This window comes from Ctenocephalides felis, unplaced genomic scaffold (genome assembly GCF_003426905.1).
Source record: "Ctenocephalides felis isolate EL2017-DRISC unplaced genomic scaffold, ASM342690v1 CF-g0.4_SCAFFOLD_03570, whole genome shotgun sequence".
Taxonomy (NCBI): Eukaryota; Metazoa; Arthropoda; class Insecta; order Siphonaptera; family Pulicidae; genus Ctenocephalides; species Ctenocephalides felis.
In genome coordinates, this window is record NW_020539724.1 from 8,553,924 (window position 1) to 8,580,103 (window position 26,180).

The following is a 26,180-nucleotide window of genomic DNA, read 5'->3' on the forward strand; positions in this document are numbered from 1 at the left end:
TTCCTTCAATAAACAGCATTAATTACCAACAAGTAATAAATATTAATGTATATATATATATATATATATATATATATATATATATATATATATATATATAATGAAGGTGTCTGTTTGATTAACCTGACAGTTAGTTACTTTCACAGATAAGAGAAGCCGATAAGTCGTGAGATATGTACTAAAGGATGATTTCGAATTCAGTTTTGGATGATTTGATAAAATTTTTGTTTTATTTTTAATACGAGAATGTATTGATTAATATCTTTGTTGGTATCCGACATGATAAAGTTATATGTGTTGCTGAATTTATTTTAAAAAAATCGACTAATAATTGACTTTCCTGTAATGCAACTTCATATTAAATAAATAAAGTGAATAGCTAAATTATTAGCATTGAAAATTAAGGGACTAAATCGATTTTACGTAATTTGATTAAAAATTTCTATTCGTTTTATTTATTCTATATATAGAAAAGTATATCCCTTATCGATGATCTTTTCTTGAAGTCAATTATGCCCTCGACAAAAAGTATCGCAAAATTATTTTTTTTACTCTATATGTTAATCATAAATAATTTAATTATTATCAAAAAAATATTATATATTTCAATATCCCAAAAATATCATAAAATGATTTATTTGTTTTATGTGAACTTCATATTGTAAATAGTGTTTTGTTTTATATGACTTATTCACATAAATAGACACATGTGCCATGTGTTAAATATGGAACATGCGGTACCCCCGATTCGAACAATTATTTATTTTTATTTATTTATTTAAATGATTTTTATGATTGGTTTCAATTTTGCTTTTTGAGGATTAAATAAAAGTATTCATTTAAATGAAATTTGCACTAATTATCCAAATTACTATTGTTAGAGTAATGAACAAAATAGCTAACTTTTTTGATCCGACGAAATTTGCAAATGCACTATAAGCTATTCTTGTTTGTAATTATTTGCGAAATTTGATACTATCTTTTATTGCATGTTAAAACCATACACATGATTTAATCTGATACAAGAAACATTTTTAGACTTCGATAAAATAGTTATCAAAGATATGATTTCACTTGTCAATAATTTATACAAATTAATGTAATTGTATCACCTGAAATGTAAATAATAAAAAGATGATGTTAAATTTTATATCAAAATATATTTATGAACATTTATTTATGTTTATCATAATTAATGTTAACTTAATATGATTTGATGACATTCACTAAATTTCTACAACTATATACATAATCACATACGTTCGCATATACACATGAATATACAATAGGTACAATTTGACAGAGAAGTGAAAATGATATAATACATAATTTATCGGAATCTCATAGAATCCGTCATCAGAAAATAACCAATTTAATTTTACTTTCTTTGTCTAAATAATTTTATACTACTTAAATCCGAATAAATTTACATGTAAGATTCTTGGTAGTAGAATTCGTCTGAGCTGAATTATTGATTTTATCGATTGAGTTTAATTGGCGATACTTTTAATAAGAGTTTGATTTTGGAATACTTGAAGTGTTCTTTTAAAAGTTAGTAACGTTATTTCTTATATAAATACATTACATATACATTTGTAAATTTTATACAGCAAACATTTCGTCTCTGTTCAACTCATTCTGTAAATCCAGTTTCGCTTTCTTTCTACCACACTCGAAACGAGCGGGCCTAAAAGAGAAAGTTAAAGTCTTAAACATCTACGATAAAATCAAATTTTCGAATTCGTTTTCAACCGAACAAAATGAAACTCAAAAACCCAAATATATTCCGATCAGACGACTTCTACTATCAATTCAACTAATAACTTATTTAAACTTGGTATGATATATACACATTTGTCGAAATTAATTTAATCCTAACATCAAAATAATAGACCAGCTACATTCATATATGATTGCACTCTTTTAATCCACAACGTGGACTTTTGTTATTATACTAAAAAGGTATTGTAGCATTTTACAACCTAAGTAAATATATTATCTCTGTTTCTTTTTACGAATAAAAAATCACCCACATTTTTGACGTTTAACATCATTTCAAAACCGTTCATACACTTTATTTACAGAAATCACCACATACCGTAATGTCACTACAAAGACATTTTTAACCTATCGTCCGTCTTTATTTAAATATTTGGTTTAGAGTTTCATTACTTTTTCAATTAAAAGTACTGTGTCTTTATTGTCATCAGGGAAAAACAGTAAAAGGATAAAATAAATAAGAGATCGGGTTTCGCGTAAATAACTCGCGGTTCTCACATACGCTACATGCCATGGTCTGGTAAATTTGACAAATTCAACATGCTGCGGTAGATTTCATTTATTTCTGGGTGATTTAGGCTCATAAGATGAACGTATAATTGTTTATGAATCTGTAATTCATTGCTGACAACTTCCAGGCGCTTCATCAGTGCGTCTTTGTCCCTCATTAAAGTTTTCACTTTTTCTTCTACTTCCTTGGACCTCACTTTTGCCTTTTCTCGGCTTTTCCTGACAGCAATGTTATTCCTTTCCCTTCGCCTCCTGTATTCATCTGTTCCCTTATCAACACTTTTTCCTGAGTGTTTGCGTACGTTATGCGGTATACCACCTGGCCTGTGATGTTTCAGAGGTATATGGGGAGCTGGTCCTAGATGATGTAAAGCCTGATGGTGTAAACCCGCTGGAGCTAAAGCTGTGAATGAAGCACCACTACCGTTGCTTAAATAACCACCGGCTGAGCCCATTCCGTAAGGGGCGACTGTAGGATAAGTAGCCGTTCCATTCTGTTGGCATTGCCTTCTGAAGTCCTGAGGATCAACAGGTTCTTCTTTGATATTGGCTATGTCGCTTGCCGAACTGTTTTCGTCACTCGAATTTGAGTTCTGCGCGTGTCCATAGGCGGCTCCGGCATGTACGGATTGCGGCATGTAGGCAAGTGTTGTACGCGGGTAAGCCGCTCCCTGCGACGTCGGATGAGCGCGGGGTGGTTGTAAATGTTGCAACTGTTTGCTGGCAGATGCGACAGCACCCGGAGGCATCATGTCTTGGAACAACGCCAACTCGGCAGGATCCTTGAATTGGTCATCTATCAAATGCTGAAGATCCAATGTGATCTCCTGCGGGTTGAGATCTTCCAATTCTTGCGGTTGGCCATAAGATTGTATCAAGTGGTTTTTCACTGCAAGCACGGGTGCCAAATTTTTTCCGTGCATGACTTGATGTTGATTTTGCTGCTGTTGCTGTTGTTGTTGTTGCTGTTGTTGTTGATTTTGTTGTTGAGGATTGTTATGATTTATAGCTGCGGGGTTGTTATTGTTGTTGCTGGGCGACATTTTTTTCATCTCGGGTCCGGCACCCCCCATGCCTTGGTTGCCATGACCCGCATGTTGTTGGGTGTTGTTGTCATACATCTGCGGAGAATCCATCTTCAATAAACGATGTCATCAACACTCACTTAACACTTTTTTTTCAGAAGTATAATGTTAACCACTTCACTCACAAATTGTTTTTCATAAGATCAAGTCCAAAAAGCACAAAAACGTAGATTAATTAATCCTGATGAATCCTTGCGGCGGAAACATTTGTAAATATTAATTTAAATTCGTTGACACAAAATGTTTGATTTAAGTCTGTTGTCAAAACAATGTGTTTATCAAAACCACGCGCGTCGGCTTTTCGCGACTGACTGAAATTGTGATGCAACAGATGATGCTATAAGTAGCACAGCATTGCACCTCTCACTCTACGGTCGCGAACGCACTGGCTGAACGCGCGCGATACTCTGGCTCTACGCCTCGCTCGGTCTACAGCTCCGCGACTACGGGCCTCGCTTGGTCGCAACGAATGACCGAAAAATCCACGACGGTGCAATGCGCTCGTGTCGTACTTCGGTAGTTCAGTTTGTTACATATGTACGTTTCGTTCTACGTCCGGACGATATATGAGAGTCCGCGATATTATGATGGAACCGCCTGCCTTTCCGTGCGGATAACCCACCCGTGGCCCGCCGGACTACCAAAATGCATAGACAAAGCGCTGATATCGAAGACTGAAGAACAATTTTTTTTTTAATTTTCAACTGCAATTAGAACGTAACACTCCTATAAGCTGTGGTGCTATTCGTTTTTATACTAGTCTTTTCAGATGGAAACCCAATCACCCATGTATGATGAAATTATTGATGCAGCAATGCCGGATTGGGCCTATTTTCACTTTGAAACATCTATATTTCCAAGTGAAAACTGTTGTTAATACTGCTTAAATATACATAATACATAAATCTTCAAATTTGTTTAATTAGTTGGGAGTATATATTGAATGATTTACAGAATTCGGTATATTTTCTATTCTATTTTATCTCACAATCAGTTTTGAAGTTTATTATCCATTTTATACAAAATAATATATCATTGAGCTACTTCCCGAGTTAGTTTACAAAATTTTATAGATTCGAATAATCTCAACTCAATTTTTAAAAAACGAAACACAGTATATTCTATAGATATATTTAAAAAGCAACATGTTTCTTGAAGTATTGTGATCGGGTGATCCGTTCTCACAAAAACTGCTATTTTTGCACTTTCTGCTTTAACAACTGCTAATTTTGCTTTTCTAAAACGACTGGACCTGACTTTGCCAATCACAACGCCTTTCCGCCAGCAGGAATTGAATGTTTTTTATACATCTTTTGTCCACGATTTCGGAGCACACATCAACCGATTTGAATAATTGAATTATTTGTATATTTGTACCGAAAAATGGGTATCCGAACATATATACATACAGTTATATCGATATTTAATTAAGGGACACAATTAGTGTAACCGCCTAAAAAAATGGTGATTTTTGGGAATTTATATTAAAAAAACTACTTTATCAATAATTTCAAAATTTTGGAAATATATTTATACATGTTTTAAGAATACGTAGTAAAATTTTTGAAGAAAAAAACTAAATATTTTTTAAGTTATCGTCGATCTCCAACGGCGCGACAAAAAAGGCCCTTCACTGCTGCAGTGATTCCGCCCTTCTACGTGGATGAAATAAAAAAAAAATGTCGCTAAACTAGATAATATTGTCTGTAAAGTGAACTACGATAAAAAAAATTAATCAAAAATTGACAAAATGGCGGCGTTTTGAAAAAAAAGCCGAATTTTACCCAAAATTTTGGTCGTTTTTCGACTGCCAAATTTCGATTTTTGATCCGATCAAAAAATCGATAGTTCATTTTACGGAGAACTATATACAGAACATGTAAAAAAAATTGATAGTGATCGAATCATTCGTTTTTGAGTAATCACTGCAGCAAGTTCGGAAAATGCTGTTTCGAGAAAAACGCGTTTAAATTTAAATGATCGTTGTACTATATAATATATGCATACTTTTTAAATGGCTGTAACTCAAAAACTATTCGAGATATCGATTTGAAATTTTAATATGTTATTTTTAAATGTGCAATCTACCGAAATATGAAAAAAACAAAAATCGATTTTTTCAAAATTTTACACTAGTTGTGCCCCTTAGAGGGCCCATAATATTATCCCATAAATTTACTTTCTTATCAAAAGTATTGAGTAAAATTTTACCAATGGCTCTCTCCTACAATCTACTTGTGACGTACCAAATTGCTATGCCAGTAGTAGGTTCTCAGACCGCTAAGAATCGTCGAAAATCAGACGCGGTTTTTGACGAAAGTGAAATTCGGAACTAGGAAGTGACCCCATTTTTGTGCTTGCAAATGCATGGAGCGTGCTGATGAGCGAATTGGAATATTTTTTTTGGTGCTATTAAATAATTCCCAAATTATTATTCATCTATATGTTTTTTTGTATTATATATATATATATATATATATATATATATATATATATAGGGGATAACTAATTTGTTTGTCGGAGCTGCAATACTTACGTTTTTATGATCAAAACTATTATTAATTAATTGTTGCCATATATAATTATTTCAAAGTTAAGGGGTATATAATGCCTTTTTTGTCAAGTACTTTCAAAGACTAAAATCCAAATAACAGTCTCATTAAAAAAATTATATACTTTTACACATATTTAAAATTTTAATCTGTATTCGAGAACTTTTTTTACAAATCTATACAAAACCAATAAATTTGATAATTGTTTTATCAGGCAATCTTCAAATTTTTCACTCTTGATCACTTGTCTTAACATTTATCGATATATTTCAGACTAATGGGAAAAATATTTTCTGTAAACCGATATGTTTTTCCTAAATTTAAATTCAAAATGAACAAAACATTAATATTAACAATTAATTAGTTATATCTGATTGATCAAATTTAATACACCCTTATTAGCTACATTATTACAACTCATCACTGAATAGTTCTGAGAATATATCAGGCGATTTTTCGAGATTTTGCATCTCAAGCATTTTAAGGAGAATGAATGAAAATGAGAAGTAGTTACTTAGAATCAAGATTTCGCTGACATTGTTATATTATCGTACAGGAAATTATCGTTGAATATCTCTTTGAAATAATCATTCTATTCATATAAATAAGAAAGTCGATAAACTACGAGAAATATATTAATCAAAATAAACTATTCATTAAATATATTATATATTTTTGGGCAATTGTTTGACTTTTTTTATTTTTGAACATTGAATAATCTTTAATATTTTCTTTATGATCATTTTTTTGGTTTAGTCAGAATTTTAAATATTACTAATACTACGATACATGATTTTTAAAGGTTTATGCATTTCGACAATTCTTAGAATAGATTCTATATTTGAATGCAATTTTTAAAATGTTCAGAAGATGAAGTTATTATTTTCTTACGGTTTACTACGCCTAGCGTTCAACTACATGTGAATCGTATAGCGCGGTGATAAACCGACCATAGCAGTTGTTCTATAGAAAACAAGATGGAAATAGTAAATATGGATATAGATATAAAATATGCCGGATATATTAAATCAATGATAAACAAAGTATTAAATAATCGGGAAATTCATTGACCAATACTCTGATAAAATAGATCATAACATTACGTTGTTATGACAACGCTACGTTATGCTTCTTTCATAACTTAAAAACATTCCAAATGCTTGGTATTTGCTTTATTGTCAGGCGTTTTACACAAACACATAACATTTGGTCTGATTTTAATACCAAGAAAGAAGCATAACATAGCGTTGTCAAAACAACGTTATGATGTGAGCCACCACAAATAAATTATTTTCTTACCTTTCGTTGTCTACCCTTTCCATTACTACTATCCCCCCTACTTTTGACACTTTTTTATGTATTTTTCTTTGCAAAATTATGCTTCCATGCTTCTTAATCCTGCGTTTCGGCTTCCTGTTCCTTGTATTTTTTCTTCTCGCGTAAGTCGTCAATCATTTGCATTCTTTTTCTTCCGTTTCCTTTCAGTCCTTTTATTTTACCTTCGACGGCGTCGTGCAGGAGGTACTCTTTTTGCAAAACGGGTCCGATCCAGTTTACTTCTCTTTTCAGAATTGTGCTCCGAGACTTTCTGTGCCCGCCCACTCTTCTCAGGACTTCTTCATTTGTTTCTTGTCTGTCAACTTTATCTTTTCCATTTGCCTCCAGCATCACATTTTGAAACTCTCGAAATTTTTCTCTGTTTCAGAGGTCCCGGGTTCGATACCCACTTCGAGCAGCCTGTTGTCAGGTAGCAGTGACAACGATTTTCACTTGAAAATATAGATAGCAATATGTTTCCAAGTGAAAATAGCCCTTGCCCGGCATTGCTGCACCAATAAAATGTCAGCCTTATTAGATTAATTCTAATAACAAAAAATCATCAAATATGGATGGATTAACCATAGAGTTTCCATCTAAAAAATACGAAGTAAGGAGAAGTTTCAGCTCAACAGCTCATAGGACGTAAGGTTCTGATTTCTGTTCAAAAATAATATAAAAAAAGTCTTTCTCTACTATCAATGCAGTAATATCATGTATAAGAGTATAATATTACATTAAATATATAATTTATAAATCCAAGACATCAATTCCCTCGGAGTATTCTATCGCACCTAGGTGGACCCACTGATTTCTCCATTTTTTTGTTGACTCATTATCCATGCTGTCAGTTTTGCCTTGTTGCAAACACGCTTCTCGATGTTTATTTCACGTCAAAATGTAATGAGAATGTTTGAACTTAGTACTTTGATAATTGTATCGTAAATAATAATCAGTAAGATGTATCTGAATCGAAAATCAGTCCATTCTCGTTCTAACGAACGTCTTTCGTACTAGATTTAGTGTTCCTAATTGGTAAAAGACTAACTAATATCAAACTTGTGTGATAAAAACAACAATTAGAAGGTAAGAGAATTTTGATTTAGTTTTGAGGTTATCTTACATTGCGCAGGTTCAATATATATATATATATATATATATATATATATATATATATCCTTACACAATTTCATATAAAGTTATTAAAATTACATACGTTTCGACACCTGATCAATCTCATAGCCAGAGTCGATATAAATGGTTAATTTCAATTAAATATTGCTATGGAATCCTCAAACATTGCCTTAGGAAGTTATAATACAGCATTATATTATACATACATATTTAATAGTGAAATAATATTATAATATATTATAATTGGAACAAATATTAACAATGTAAATATAAGAACACAGTGCACTCCATTTTTGCACTAACATTATTTCATAGGGATTTATCAGTGAGGTACAGACTTTTGGGGCTATGATTTTTCTAATCATCGGTGCAAATTAACAGAAAATTAATATATTTTATGAATGACTGATCGGAAAATTTGTTTTATAAGTTAAACAACATATTTTTCAATCATTTATAAGATGTGTAAACTTTCTGTTAACTTACACTTCTCATAAGACCAGTCATAGCCCAAAAACCAGTTTTTAACTTAGAACTTTATGAAATAAATTATTGCAAAATTTCATTAAGTGTGTTTTGTTTATGTATATATATGCACACACATATATATATATATATATATGTATATATATATATATATTTATATGTACAGTATAAGATTCATCATTGATTTTGTCCTTGATTGATTCCATAGAACTTAATTGATTGATAACATAATTGTATTTTGATTTTCATTACAACATTATGTAATTTTTCAATTTAGTTATATAATCAATATTGCACATGAAGATTTTTTTTACTGGAAATGAATATTTCAGATATTTATGAAGAATTTGTTTTGTAATTATTATGAGTCCAGATAATCCTACAATTTCTAATAAATTTATTTTATTTTCTAATATTTATTTAATTATTTAAGTCAAATCATCAGATTTCTTTGTCGACAGTCGACAGACCTTATTTATTTTTTATTATTATTATACTTGTCTTTCTACTTGTCCTTTTTACTAGTAAATTGAAATGAATATTTCAGAAAATAGTCAAGAAGGAATTCTTCGCTTTAGTTAAATTATTTTTCAAGTATTTTAAGGTCCGATTATATACAATTTTTGTCATTAAAATTTCAAGTAATAATATGTAAATTACGTCCTTTATGATAAGCAAATGTACTTTTTAATGTCGTGCAATTTACCTACAGTTTTTTCTTCAAACAATGAACTAACCATATTTTTCCACTTAATATTCTTAATTTTTTCGGTTCTCCAACTCTGGGTCACAAATAGAGCATACTAGCGATTGGGTTAAAATAAAAGGTCAAATAATTAACATGTTATTGTTGTTTAAATATAGCATTAATTATCATTTGTTAATTAAGTAATTCAGAGCGTAGCAATAGACTAGACAATCAAATGTACAAATGCGTCAGTAATGAAAAAAATGAACTTTGCAAAGTTTTAAAATAATAATAGAAATTTTCGTTCGTGAGAGCATATGGTTTGAGATTACATTCCCATCGCGGACAGCTTGATATCCATCAGTAGTGATATAAGTTTTTTATTGGAAAATATAGACCATGCCACTTATACCTAGTTTCATATAAATATTTATTAGTTTTTAATCAATTATTTTGGAAAAAAAAATTAAAATAAGGAACTATTTCTGGTTGTTTTTTCTCAATCGATTGCATGCACCCGCACCATATGCAATTTAGAGGAGCCTTTTAAAAGAATAGGGCAATTTATTGAATTAGTGTCGTGTTGTAACGATCAACACAATATTTCAATTGGCTTCAAGCGAGTTATTTAAACGTCCGGTTAGAAATTGAATGTTTTAAAAATTCGAGAAATTAAAATATCCGCTCCTACGTGATGGGAAATAACCCAAAATTATAGTAAGGAAACATTGAGCAAACAACATCTTAACAATAAGTTGATAAACATACACATACTACATCATTACATTGTTTGCATCATTGAATATGAGAATAAAAGATGTACAAATTGTTGCTAGCATCTTACATTTTATATTTTTTAATCAATTTTTAAAATTTTCCGAAGAGTAGATATTTGCATTGTGAGTTCAATCCAATCTTTATTTTCAATGCAGAGTCTTCCTCTAATATACGATTTTTATACATTTTTCCAATATTTTATATTTCATGCTATAATTCCATTTATGCCATCTGATAAAGCCCCATTTATATCAATTTTTTTATCAATGACGTTAAAACTTTGTCAACAATGATATTAACTTCTTAATCTTGGAAAAATGATGAATTCGATATATTGATCTTTAGAGTTATTTTTATTTATGTAACATAAAAAAAAGATATCTGGATAAACATCTATTACAAAGAGTTTGTTTATCAGAGCTTATGAGATGTTCATTGATATAATATAGAGACGTTATGTTATTCTATTTATAATTGATCTAGATTTGTTTAGTGATAAAACTAATTTTGAAAATGTTCTGGATTTTCTGCAATTTTGTTCTGAATGGTGGAGTGCAATCACAAAATATTATTTAATAATATTTATATTCCATAAATAATGGAGTGGAATTATTCGGAGAACGACATGCTTTATGACTTAATGAGTATCTATTGCCATGAAATAAATAAAAAACAAGCTTCTTAGAAATTAATTATCAATATTCAATTATTCATATTACAACGAACTTTGCAATACCTTATTTCAACAATTCGTTTTACACCAAAATAAATTGGAAAGATTTTGGCGATGCTCTTAATTTATTCTAAAGAAAGCTCGGGTTGATGACACTAAAAATTTCTACGTGTATTCTTCAATTTTTTCTGGCTTCATGACTAACCAAATAAAAATTCAATCATTTTATAGTATCAATTTATTTTATTTTGCAATGTGTTGACTTTGAAATTAACATTCTCCTAGAAGACGTGCATTGAATGTTCAACATAATCGCCATCACATAGTTTTATATGCAAATTTAAATATGAATAATATATTTTAGTGTTCTTAATACATTTAAACATGCCAATTGCAAAATTGTAATACATCATAGTTTTAATATATTTCAATTTATTTTGTCCTGTTTTAAAATAATGAAAAATTATCTAATCATATTTATGATTTGCTCTATGACTTTTGCATAAGTTAATGTTTGTTATGAGGCGTTTTTTATTGAATACAAAGTCCAAATTAATTTGAGTTCAGGTAAAAAAAATAAATGTATAATAATTAAATTCGAATAAATTGGAAGTAAATTCATTTATTTTTCTTAAAATATTGCGCACTGCAAATATTATTGTGCCAGAAAATTTATTCTTCCAATGATAATTTTACTTATAATAATTAAAATTATTGATTTTGTTTTTTTATTTATGAAGTTATAAATAATTTATAATTCATTACGTAATACTATATTGAATATGAATCTATAAAATAATTAATAATAACACAAAAGATGTACTATGAAACCAATATATTTATTTACTTTATGAATTAAATATTTCTATAAAGTAGTAAATCAACGAATTTTTTCATGCATGGTTTGATCTTTGTTAGATTTTCCTAGATTTCTTTGGATATTTGAAATTAATCATAAATTAAAGTTTTGCTTTTTTTGTCAATTTTTGTAAATACCATCCTAACTAAACCAAATTGACCTAACCCTAATCAGACAATATTTTAAAGTGGATTTCTGATTTTGTGAATATATGAGGTGAAGCAGACATTATTTATCTATTTATCATATCTTGGTTATAATATATAAGGAATAATATATAAAGGAATAAATCTTCAATATTTTAAAGAAATTCTTAAAGTTTTATGAAACTTTAAGAATTCATAAATCCAAGAATCTACATGATGCATCTTCAAAAGTTCTTTCTTTGCAGTGAGTATTATGTTTTCAACTACTATCATAAAAACATCATTATTAAATTTTTGACAAAGTTTATTATAAAGTCTTACATTTGCAATTAATTTTCGTAGAGAAAATGGTAAATCAGCCACTTAACTTATATTGTACGAAATTTGACTTCAAAAAGATATTAATTATATTTTTATAAGCATATTTTAGAGATTGTTCTAATTAGTTAGTAATAGATCTATTCTAGGATGTACTTGATAGAGAAAATGGTAAATCAGCCACGTAACTTATATTGGGCGAAATTTTACTTCAAAAAGATATTAATTATATTTTTATAAGCATATTTTAGAAATGGTCAAAATTAGTCACCAATAGATCGATGATGTACTTGAACTTTTATATCACTTCCCAAAATAAGATTAGATAGCAAAGGTAAAAGAAAAGTCTATGAAAAAAAAAATTTTTTTTTTTAAGGAAATTCGATGGACGCGATGTTTTAGATAAATTTATATTATGACTCCAACTTGATTTATTTCATTCAATACCTTTATATCTGACAGAGCCTTAATTATTTTATCTTACTCATAACAGAGAAATCTTATCCAAGAAAAAACTTTTGAATGTTTTTATGATTTATATTACTATTACTACTTATCTGTCTAGGAAATAAATTTTACTACTGATGACTTATTACTATAATAAAATTATCTTGATAAGTACGTGATTCTCAGGTGAAGTTTCCTTCCTCTGCAATAAATGTGTTAACCGTTACGTGACCGCGTATCATATAGTTTTTGTTGCTCGACGTTGCCTAGATTCATGCAAGACTTAGCTCTGAGATAAATTATGGATAATTTTATAGAAAAAAAACACTTTTTATAAAAGTTTTGTTTTCCTGTATCTTAAATGGAACGATCTGTTTACTTGGTCATCGGTTTTGTAAAAATAATAAAATTATTAGCTTCAAGAGTATACACTTGAACTTGGTCTTGTTTATGGTAAAACTTAGTTCACTAAGTAAAATTGAGATTATATTTATTTTAATACATGAGTTCAATATGTGGTACATATGATTTCATTTTTTGAGATGTCGTCTTTTCTCATTTTTTTAATTTGTTTTTTGTTTTTCTTTTTTTAGAAGAAGATTTTTTATTTCATTCAATATAAAGTACACGGTATTAATTTACTAAATGAGTACTTATCTTCATTTGAAGATTATAAAATAAATGAGTTATTTGGATAATTATACATTAAACATAATTATTCCTTTAAATCTAAATAATACTAACTATGTGGCAAAAATATCACAAAAACTACATACATTATATTTAAGGACAACACAACATTAACATTTACACTTGAACTATTTAAAACTTTTTTGTGTTAATACTTAGTTGGACTTGTTTGAATTTAAAACCGTTAAAAATTAAAAAATAATTTAAATAAATATAGAAAATTTTATTTATACGTTTGACTTTTCTAGCACACCCAAAATTTAAAAAAATTCATAACTTTATTTGTTAATTAGTGTAATAATAAGTTAGTAGTATTGAATTTTAAAGCAAATAGAAAGTATCTATCTGATAAATGTAAAAGTTCTTAAAGCCAAAAAGTTCACCATTTTTTAAACCTAATTTCAAGAAAAATCACAGAAAATATTGTTTAAATTATTTTATCTTTCTTGCAACTTTTTGCAATAGTTCATTCTCTATATATTTACAAGAAACAACAAAACCTAAATTTTTATTACCTATTATGAATTCTAGAGTATGTTATTGCAGTATAAATATTTATTATTTATATTGTTACTATTATTCTCAATGTTTACACATTTATATATTATATATTTTAATGTAAACGATTCAAATTAATTCAATTGAAAAATTAACGTCTGCATAAAAACTAGAAATTCCAGTATTGTGACGTAAAGACTTGAAAATCACATGGAGCAAGTTTTTGTTTATAATGTTATAAGGCAATAAAAAACGTTGCAGAACGTACTTTGTATAGAGGCATAAATAAATGTAATAAAACCATATTGTAAAATTTGTAAACAATATAAAAATATAATTCGTGAGGTGCTAAAAGGTAATATATCTCATTCTAAAAACAATGTTTGTTAAAATATCTGGCAATATTAAAATATACAAGAAATACTCTTCAAAATCAAAATAACAATAAAATATTTGATGTAACATAATGAGTTCCGAAACCACTTCAGCACTTACAAATTTTTTTTTCTATTTGGGATTGACTGTTTATAAATAAAATTTCTACAAAAATATTCCTAATAGGAATTGTGCATGTCATGCAGTGAATATACGAAAGAAATGATTAGCATTGAATAAAAGTATAAAATACGTACACGATTCTCAATGAATAGTTTTTGGTATAAATAGGGAATGGAACTTATGTAAATCTTATCAAACACATAATTTCATTATATTGTTTTTAATAGTATTCATCAAAAATCTTAAATTTGGCATTCTAACGTTTCTTATATGTTATAATTTTTTTTTTTTCAAATTTAATTTCTAGTCATAGTCTTCTAAAACAAATAGCTATTCCAATGGTATATTTCTATAATTATTAAAGGTATATTATTTTACAAAAATCAGTGGTGCATGTAATTACTTAATTAATGTACTGTCAGATACATTTAAATATATTTGTATATATATATATATGTATATATTTATATATATATATATATATATATATAAAGTAAGAGAAAGCTTCAGTTATGGAAAATTAGAAGGTTCTCTCTTCGAGTACAGAAAGTTTGCCTTCGTACACAGTTGCACTTTATTTTTAGTACAATGTCAAACAAGTCAGTATAGTAATAAACATATTCCTTTATATATTTATATTTTATTCGTTTATTTTCACATTTTACTCACAAGAAATCCCAAATAAGTTCTTAAAATAATTGCATTCAAGCAAATGAAGATTGAATAAAAGTCATTGAAATTGAATCAAATTCATGATTCATTTTATCAATACTATATAAATTCTTAAGCGTTTAATTTTAATGTTCTTCATGGTCTCAATCAACATTTTCATATTTGTTGTGTTAGTTCTGCTCATCTCAAGTAATTTCAAACTTGAGGTAACAATATTTTTTAAATCTAACACTTCTCTATTAATTCTAAAATAATAACAATAAAAATATCACACTCTTAATAGTTAGAACTCAATTAACATTATCATAAAGTTACAAACATCAATTCAAGGTTATACAGAAACCATTGGTATATTTAAAAATAAATGTAATGATAATTTAATTTGAAAAATCATTACTAATTAATATATAGGGTAAACTTGTATAATAAATATATAACAATGAGTAGAAGTTACCAGTATTATTTCAACTTCAAATAAACTATATAGTTGGTAAGAGTTAAAATATGTCCATATATATAAAAAAAATAGATGCAGAATATGTAGCAAATTTCTTATGGGTGTGATAGGGTATTTATTAGAATAAACTTATTATTTGTAAAAATTTGCAAAGTATTATATTTCATAAATAGGAGCATCTGTTGGTAAGGAAAAATGCTGAAATTTAATAGACTTGTAAAGGGGTTTAAACAATTCTATAAATCATGTTGAATAAATAAAAGTATGATTGTAAGAAACGTTACCTACTATTCTATCACTCATGGAGTAAAATAAAATAAATCTGATACAAATAAAATATAATTCTGAAATCATTTAATAAATAGTTATACACTCGAAATATTTAATAGTTATACACTTGAATGTATTTTGAAGTAAAAATATCCTTTTGGGACAGTATGGCAATGATATATGGATGACCCAAAAGTTGCCTTGTGATAGAATTCAGAAGGAAAATAAATACTTACAATTTGTAAAGAATAGAATCGATTTTTCTCTGATCACTTTTTTATAATTTTATATATCTTTAACATATTTAATAGAAATGGATGGAATATATTGTAAAGTGAAAATATCCTTTCGGGGCACTATCACAATTTTGCAAGGACGACCATTAATTTTCCTTGTAATGGACTTCAGAAAGAAAATAGATACTTATTGATATGCAAAGAATAGAGTCGAATTTTCTATGATCACTTTTTTATAATTTCATATATTTTTAACATATAATAGAAATGGCCCGAATATATTCTAAAGTGAAAATATCCTGTCAGGACAGTATCACAATTTTGTAAAAACGACCATCAACTTTTCTAGTAATAGAATTCAGAAGGAAGATAAATATTCATTAATTAGTATGGACAATAATAATTAGTAAAAACAATCACTGGGCCGTTCAAAAAAAAAAATGAACCCAGGAGTAAGCATAGTTCTTCCCAACAGCTTATAGAACACCTAGTCCTGTTCACCAAAATATTGTAAAACGAGCATCCTGTTCTTGAAGTTTGACCAACAAAATAATATTTTTACAATGACGTAAATTAAATTCATTAACGAATTTGATTACAATAATCACTATGGACCTTATCTCATTTTCCCTTATCATCAAAGTTTGCAAAGTCTGTCTGTTCCGAGCAGATCACTGAACTACTACCAGTTGGTTCTATTCGTTAAAGCGCGTTCTTCATTCTTCGCCTTAACAAATATCAGTTGCACGCGAGACATCGACCATTCAAGTCGGAATTGGGAAAATCTCTCTTTTTTGTTGGGATATCCCCATGTGTGATTGATATAATAATATATAAAATATTGTAATTAAATTTGGTTTTGTGCAGTGTCGTAGTGACAAGGATAAAGGATATATTTTGCTTGGTAAATAGTTTAGTGATAGAAAGTTGTTGCAAGTGACGCAAAAGTGAAATTTTTAGAGGCCACATGAAATAATTTAATGAACACGTGAAAACATCTGTACTTTTTCGTGTGTTTATGATTTAACGATCATATAGCTAATTTTATAATTACATACATTTATCAAAATTTCTTGTATTCATAAACTATTGGCAGACTTTTCCATAAAAATTAATTCTCAATTTCGCAATTGTATTTTATACGCTTTAAATTTCATTAATATTTTTACTTAATTTGGATTGCTACTTAGGCGGGTTTTATATTTAATTGTTTTTTATATTCTTCATTAATTTTAGTAATAAATGGTAGTCTGCCCGAAGGCAGGTCCATGGTATAAGAGCCACCACAAACAAATGATTTCCTTACCCTTCATCCCATTACCATTTTACCCCATTTTTTTTTATTTCATGTATTTTCCTTTTCAAATTTCTGCTTCCATACTTCTTGATCATGTCCTTTGGCTTTCAGTTCCCTGTATTTTCTTTTCTCGCGTAAGTCGTCAATCGTCTGCATTCTTCTTCTTCCCATTCCTTTTGTTCCTTCTATTTTACCCTTGACGAAGTCGTGCAGGAGGCACTTTTTTGCAAAAGAGTGTCTCCTGCACGACATGTTTATATTTAATTGTATTTTTATATTTTTCATTAGTTTTATATTTAATTTTTTGCTTTATACAGAAAGTCACAGCACACTTAGTTTTTATTGGAGCTAATTTGCTCTAAGTAGTAATCTTATTATTACCTACAAATTACTCTTCATACTTCAGTGATATTATAAGATTGATATATTTCTTAATTTATTATAATGGATACTTATTTTATTGTTTAGGAAAAATATTAATTGTATGCATAAGTCTATAAATTCATTTATATCATTTCCAATGAATATATTAATTGGTAATTGTTTAAATACAAACTTTCCGTTCACATTTGCATGGAAGATTTCTGTCCATAGTTGGTGAATCCCTGGTTGGTGAAACTAACATTAAGTTAATTTTTTTTAAGTGTTTAAATATTTTGTTCAAAAGCTGCAAAATAGATGTTGATACAATCTTTGATTAATTGATTTGTAATCAAAATGCTCTTAAGTTTACAAACATGAGTTTTAATTACAATGCTAGGATGATAGAGAATAATGTTTTAAAAATTTTAAGGATTTAGATAACATTTGGGATATACCAAAATGTGAAATCGAGTAAAAGTACATTTTAGGCTTTGTATCTCTAAAAACCATCCTGAAAACAGTGGAGTTAAATTTTACTACTGTTTTTATTTAACATGCAATATATCAAGCAGGCAATTTCGCTAAAATTATTAAATTTCAGTAATGCTTAAAATTTTATTTGTTTTACAATGAGACATCAACACCTATCGATTTACATGCACCATAAATAATTAATTATAGGTATACACTTCTTTATGAAAAGATTTTGACATTCAAAACCATATTATTATAATGAAGTATCTTCTGAATATTATATCTATTACAAATATGTACATGGTTACAGTGTATATATTTCTTACATATTATTAGTCACATGTTCACTTCTCCTTGTCAATGTACAAATAATACTTGTATTGCATTTGCAATTAGAAAGTTTTTTAACCAAAGATGACTTTGAACCTTTTGCAGTCTATATTTAACAACGAAATATGTAAATAAAAATATTAAATTCATCTATATTGTTTCTTCAGTTGAAAAAATTATAAAGATTGATTAGTGCTATAAAATTTATGATAGATTAGTGGAAAAACCATCGATTTCATTGGAGGGGGTTTATATGCTTTTATTAGAGAGATTTAATAATAATTTTTTTTTAATTAGTTAAATGTCTATACATATTTATTTTATTAGATATACATATTATAATTTTTGGTTTCGTTAATTTTGTTTTGTTTTGTTATTTTTATATAGATGTTTATTTAATTCTATTTCATTTAGTTTACTATATTATTGATCAAACAAAGCATTTTTAATTGATTATAATATATAAAAAAATATGGTTTTCATGTAGATGAATAAACATTTAAAGCTTTAATACTCATACTAATTGTAAGTAAATAGTAAAATATCTTAGCATAAAATTTCTAACTAAAAAACACATGCAACATGCGACCCTAAATTTTCACCTTCCTACTGCAAACTCCTATTTCGTAATAGTCAATAGAACAATATTTCATCCCTTTTTTAGTCAATAAATATTTTTTACCGGATTTAGATTAAGATTTTCTTCAACTTCTAGAAAAATTTTCATTGAACTTCAGAAGAAGTTATTTTTAATTAAGGAAGATATCATATATAAATATATATATATATATATATATATATATACATATATATACATATATATATACATATATATACATATATATACATATATATACATATATATATATATATATATATATATATATATATATATATATATATATATATATATGATAGTTTTGTCGACGTTGATACATATTCGACCATGCTGCGTAACCTTGATCAGTGTTCATAATGCACCGCTATTGAATACATGCAATATAGGAGGGCAATATGTGCTCCTTTAATTCCTCGTTTATTAATATATTAGTATATTTTTATTCTTTTACACAAATTTACACATAAGAATCTATTACTTATTATAAATTATTTAATTTTCACATTTTATTTATATATGAATATTATTTTATCAACAGTGATCATCAATACGTACTGTGCCAGTTAATAGTACCAATAACTTCGATGTGCCAGTTTCAAAAGATATCTCTGTTTTTGGTTACAATGATAGATTTTTTTCCTTTATCAAAAGAACAAAATAATCTCATTTCTTAGTGATGGATTTTTGTCAGTCAGCTTGATTCCATCGAAAAAAACAAACTCGTTAAAAAGTCGATAAGCAACTGATCTGTCTTCATGTACTTTGTACATTGTAGGTCAATTATTATTTTCATTCGTCGTATACAATCATAATAAATAGCGCAGACCAGTAATGTAATGTGTTATATAATAATAATGCTGATTGTTTCAAATATTAATGTTAGCTTTATTTGAATGTTTAATACTGTTTATAATAAATAGTACAAAAGATTTTTTTTTTAATTTTAATAATTATAAAGGGGTAGATATTAAACAGAAAGTAAACATTTATCAGGCTGTCCAGTGTTAGTCTTAATATTATTGTTGTTGAGGAGCACGTGCTTAAAATAATTACATTAAACTAGGCTCAGTTCAAATAATCTTGTAAACTTATCTAATAGAGTTCTATTAACTATGCTAAACTAAATTAAAATATACTTTTAACTAAATAGTATAACTCTAAATTTTTATTTTTTAATTTTATTAACTAATATAATTTGTAATTAACTTTGTCTTTGACTTTTAATTAACTTATATAATTTTAGAAGCATATACTATTATTGGTGATTATATTGATGATTCGAATAATTTTTCACATGTTGAATTATATATTTATTTAACATTTTTATTATTTAGTTTTATATTTATAGCTCTCATCTTAAACATCAAATATACTAGCAAAGTATACTGATGATTAAAAATTTCTTTCTATAAGAGAAATTCCGCTTGGTGAAAGTTGTTAAATTGTTAACTCTGTAAGAAATTATTATTTGTTGGATGCAAATTACTTCTTTTGCTAAAATTAACTTTTTCTATAATAAAAATTATAGTTCCATGAGCTGTTTTGATGATATAGTCTCCTAAATTTTAGGTGATATTCTCCAAAATCTACCTGTCTTTTAGATGGCAGCCCAATTATTCTCCTACATATTTTATTTGTTCAATATTAGAAGGCATATTGTCTTTTTTCTAATAGTGATGATGATATATTTGAACATACTATATTTTTTTAAGTAAAATAGATCTATAAGCTACTTTTACTACAGCTGTTTTGATGATATAATCTCCTAAATTTTGAGTGATATTCTCCAAATCTACCTGTCTTTCAGAAGGCAACCCAATTATTATCCCACATATTTTATTTATTTATATTAGAAGGCAATTTTGTCTTTCTTCTAATAGTGAAGATGATATATTTTAACATACTACATATTTTCCAGTAAAATAGATCTATAAGCTGTTTTGATGATATAATCTCCTAAATTTTAGTTGATGTTCTCCAAATCTAACTGTCTTTTAGATGGCAATCCAATTTATCTATTTTATATTAGAAGACAATTTTGTCCTTTTTCTAATAGTAATGATGATATATTTTAACAAACTACATATTTTCCAGTAAAATAGATCTATAAGCTGTTTTGATGATATAATCTCCTAAATTTTAGGTGACATTCTCCAAAATCTACCTGCCTTTTAGATGGCAACTCAATTGTTCTCCTACATATTTTATTTATTTAGTATTAGAAGGCAATTTTGTCTTTTTTCTAATAGTGATGATGATATATTTTAACATACTATATATTTTTAAGTAAAATAGTACTATAAGCTGTTTTGATTATATAATCTCCTAAATTTTAGGTGATATTCTCCAAAATCTACCTGTCTTTTAGATAGCAACTCACTTATTATCCTACATATTTTATTTATTTTATATTAGAAGGCAATTTTGTCTATTTTCTAATAGTGATAATGATATATTTTAACATATTATATATTTTAAAGTAAATTTGGATCCTGGCATCAGGTTGTCCAAAACGTGGACTTGATCAAAATTCTGTGCCATTTTAACTATTACCCAACCTAGTGATATTATTTATATGATACTTCAAAATTATATTTCATTTTCTCAATATTTTCTCTATTGTTAGATAAACCACACGCAACACAACCTCTTGAATATGTAAAATTCGACTCCATCGACTTTTGTTAGAAGACTATTACCGAAGAATTTCGTTCGATGAAAACTAAAGCCAAGGATCATTTAGAATTATATTATATTAGAAATCAATCAAAATGTTGTTAGACGTGACTGATAAACAGAAAAAGCATGTTCTATATTTTCTGGCAGCAGCTGCTGTTGTCATCTTGTATGTCACAGGACCAAAAATCTCCTTGCAATCCTTGTCTTTGGGAGTTTAGTTTTCATTGTAACACGGAGGCAGGTACAAATGGCTGTATATTTTGTACAGGACGATACCCAGGGATCTGATGTAAGTGATAAATGATAAATTATATTTTAATTTCAATTCATTGTTTTGCTGCAAATTGTTCTCATTACCCAATGCTGCTAAATCTTTTGGAAAGTAGTTGGACATTCAGATTGCTTGAAATGTAGAAGTGATATTTATCTTTTTTACTGAATTTTTTATATTGTTTAATATTGTAGGGCTGGACACAGATTCCTGATGCTCAATTTGCTGTTGAAGAAATGGGAATATAGAAATATGACTATAGTTAAAATTTTTAGCGAAGTCGTTGATCAACAACCTGATAAAATTGCTTTTCAATTTGAGAATGAAAAGTGGACTTTCAAACAGGTAAAAAAAATTTGATGATTTTGAAAAACTTTAAATAAAAAAATATGAACATCTATGTATATATTTATTAAAAGTTTATTAATATTATATTGATTTTTAGGTTGAGGAGTATAGTAATCAAATAGCAGCATATTTTAAACGTGAAGGCTTCAAACGAGGAGATGCAATTGCTTTATATATGGAAACCAGACCAGAATTTGTTTGTTTATGGTTAGGTCTGGCTAAAGTTGGCTTGGTTACTGCTCTGATAAATAATAATTTGAGAAAGGAAGTATTGGTTCATTCTATTAACGCTGCTAACTGCAAAGGAATCATTGTTGGAACAGAACTTGTTGAAGGTAATTATAATAATCACAATCATTATCTGAATTATTTGTGAAGACCAGAAAGTTAATTGATATATATTAGCGTTATTATTATATTCCTTTTAGCTTTGAAAGATGTTACTGGTGCTCCAGAAGTTGCCAACTTGCCTGTATACCAATTCAGAGATGCTGCACAAGAGTCCATTAGTGTGCAACCAGGTTGGAAAGACCTCAGGGGCAACTTAGTAGGCATGCTGAAAAGGCAGAAATGGTAGAAGAAATTGCAAAAGGCAATATATCTGATAAAATTATGTATATTTATACTTCTGGAACTACTGGAATGCCTAAAGCAGCGGTCATTAGCAATACAAGGTAGAAGATATGATAAATATATGATGAACTGATTTTTAGCTGTATAATCATTGTGATATTTTTTACAGGTTCATGTTTATGGTGATCGGTGTTAATAAGATGTTAAATATCAGCAGCAATGATATTATTTATGATCCACTACCATTGTATCATACTGCTGGCGGTATGGTCGGAGTTGGACAAATGCTACTGAGAGGTGCTACGGTCACACTAAAAAAAAGTTTTCAGCTTCAAATTTTTGGCCAGATTGCATCAAATATAACTGCACCGTGAGTTTATATATTTTTGTACTGAATTGCACTATTTTTGTTCATCTAACTAATAAAATTAGTTGATTTATATAGGTCGCACAGTATATTGGAGAAATGTGCAGGTATTTATTAGCAGTTCCAAAGAAACCAGAAGATACATCTCATCAAGTACGTCTGATTGTTGGCAATGGGCTGAGACCTCAAATTTGGGAGGACTTTCAGAGAAGATTCAATGTTAAACAAATTGGTGAATTTTATGGAGCCACTGAGGGCAACTCGAACTTAGGTAAAAAAAATCAGTATTATTTTCATGAAGAAGTTAGTTTTCACGTAAAATTTTGGTTTTGTCTATGCTATATACTTAGAGATAAAATTATTTATGTTTCATTATAGTGAATATTGATTCTACGCCTGGTGCAGTAGGATTTGTGCCGAGGTATGCTGGTGCTTTCTATCCTGTAGCCTTAATCAAGTAAGACATTATTATTTATTCTCACTTCTTCATTACAAATTATATATTAATTAAATCACATTATATCTTATGAATTATTTTATCTTGAATCTAGTTAATAATAATTTTTTTACCAGGTGTGATGAAGAAACTGGTGAACCTATTCGCAATGCTGAAGGCTATTGCACAAGATGTCAACCTGGTGAAACAGGTGTTCTGGTTGGAAAGATTAATCCAAATTAGCTGCCAATTCTTTTAGTGGTTACGCAGACGCTAAAGCGAGTGAAAAGAAATTTTGAGAGACGTTTTTCGCTCTGGGGACATGTTCTTTAACTCTGGTGATATTTTAGTTATCGATATGCTTGGTTACTTCTACTTCAAAGACAGAACTGGTGATACATATAGGTAAGATTATAGTATTAAATCACTTAACAACCGAATCATAAATAAGAATTGTGTTTATTTTTAATAATCTTATGTTTGTAACTAGCATATAACAATATTTTTTTTAATTATTGAGCAATTATTCATATCTGATAGTGTATTTTTGTATTGTTTAAATATTTGCTAAATTAATAATAAATTTCTTTTAAAGAAACAAAAAAGATTGATTTCAATATACTTTACTTAGGTGGAGAGAGAGAAAATGTTGCAACTTCAGAAGTGGAAGCAGTGATTAGTAAAATTGTTGGACTTAAAGATTGCGTTGTTTATGGAGTTGAGGTAAAATATTTTATTTAGTCTTTTATAATTAGATACAACATATTAAAAAAATTATAATATTAAGGCACTTATCTACCACTTCTAAATTACCATTTGAATAACAAGTGTTACCTCGAAGATTATAAGATAACTATCTACTATTATAAGACTACTATCATATTTATCTTCTTAAGATACCAAACTTGGAAGGTCGTGCAGGCATGGCTGCTATAGTCGACCCTGATCAAAAATAGACATGGAGGACTATGTAAAGGTCTTTTGGCGTCTCTACCTGCCTATGCCAGACCTTTATTCATACGAGTTATGTCTGAGATGCCAATGACAGGCACATTTAAACTTAAAAAAAGGGACCTCCAAATTGAAAATTATAATGTAGATCGAATACGAGATATAGTTTATTATGTAGATTCATCTGGTAGATATCAAACAGTCACAAAGGCCTTATATGATGATATAATTAATGGAAAAATAAGGTTATGAATTAAATCGGTTGTTATAATGATGTATATAAAAGCAATAAGTAATATAAGTTAATGACAATATATGTAAAATTAGGGATCACATTTTTATTTTATATCACAAATAGAATTTTTATATATATCTCATATTCAGTGTTTATTTATTGACTGTGCATGTTCTTGTTCAGAGTTTAGCTTACTTTTTACATTTGCAAGATCTAGTTTGGTAATTTTGAAAAATTTATAATAAATAATTAAAAAGTTCTATCAGTAATTTATTTTATCTAACATGATACATATTCTCTGTTTAAACAAGTAATTTTATTTCTTTGCATTTATGTGAACGGCTATTGTGAATATGATGATTTGCTCAAAAATATTTGGTATTTAGAAGTACACTAAACATTATTCTAATGTTTTAATGTTATTAATATGAATATTATGAAGTTTATATATTTCTGTTAGATTAATTACTATAAATTTATTATAAACATTTTTTAAATGATTATTTTTTTATGTTGATGAAACTATTCACACATTCCAAAAGGCAAAGTCCAAAATGTTATTATTTTCAGGCATTTTGTAATACTTTTTACTTTACAAAGATTAGTTTCATTGATAGCAATGTAATATAAATAAAAAATATAAATCAATTTGTGTGATTTACCTATTACTATGTACTTTAATCAATTTCCCGGTTTTATTTTTATATTACCGTGCTAAGGACATTTGAAAAATACTGGTTTTGACACTGTGCACAAACATGTAGAGAAAACAAATGAAAAGGTCAGTTTTATTTCCATTTTTTTTCTTTAATTACAAAATTCAATATTAACTAAAAATTCTCACAAAATGTTAACTGAATCATGGATGCCCGCTTTCAAAATCTTATATTTTGCCATAATTTTCACTTTACCTTTACTCCTACATGGACTGCTGAAGGTTTGACATTGTATTTTAAATAAATCTATTATTACTGTAGTCTTAAAATTGATGAACTTGTCGAAATGGTTGTAGAAATACCAATTCATTAAACATATCTATACATCTAATATTTTACAGCTGAATAAATACACCATTTTTGCTTGGATAGTTATTATGATTGTGATAATACAATTCCTATGTTATTGATGATACAGTATACAATTGA

At 27.9% G+C, this 26,180-nt stretch overlaps 2 protein-coding genes and 1 pseudogene across 2 annotated transcripts in view; 1 reads left to right on the plus strand and 2 right to left on the minus strand.

The window, feature by feature from the left end:
- LOC113382856 (long-chain fatty acid transport protein 1-like) overlaps positions 1-26,180 on the minus strand; it is a 233,745-nt gene that overhangs the window by 103,313 nt on the left and 104,252 nt on the right. The window lies entirely within an intron of this gene.
- On the minus strand, positions 1,902-3,453 carry LOC113382862 (CCAAT/enhancer-binding protein-like). Its single transcript, XM_026621112.1, has one exon. It carries the CDS (start codon positions 3,423-3,425, stop codon positions 2,283-2,285), a length of 1,143 nt encoding a protein of 380 aa, XP_026476897.1. The 5' UTR covers positions 3,426-3,453; the 3' UTR covers positions 1,902-2,282.
- LOC113382857 lies at positions 22,093-25,125 on the plus strand (annotated as a pseudogene).

What these genes read in the sequence shown, in the direction of transcription:
- LOC113382862 (XM_026621112.1), bottom strand. Translation starts at nt 3,425, where the DNA reads ATGGATTCTCCGCAGATGTATGACAACAACACCCAACAACATGCGGGT.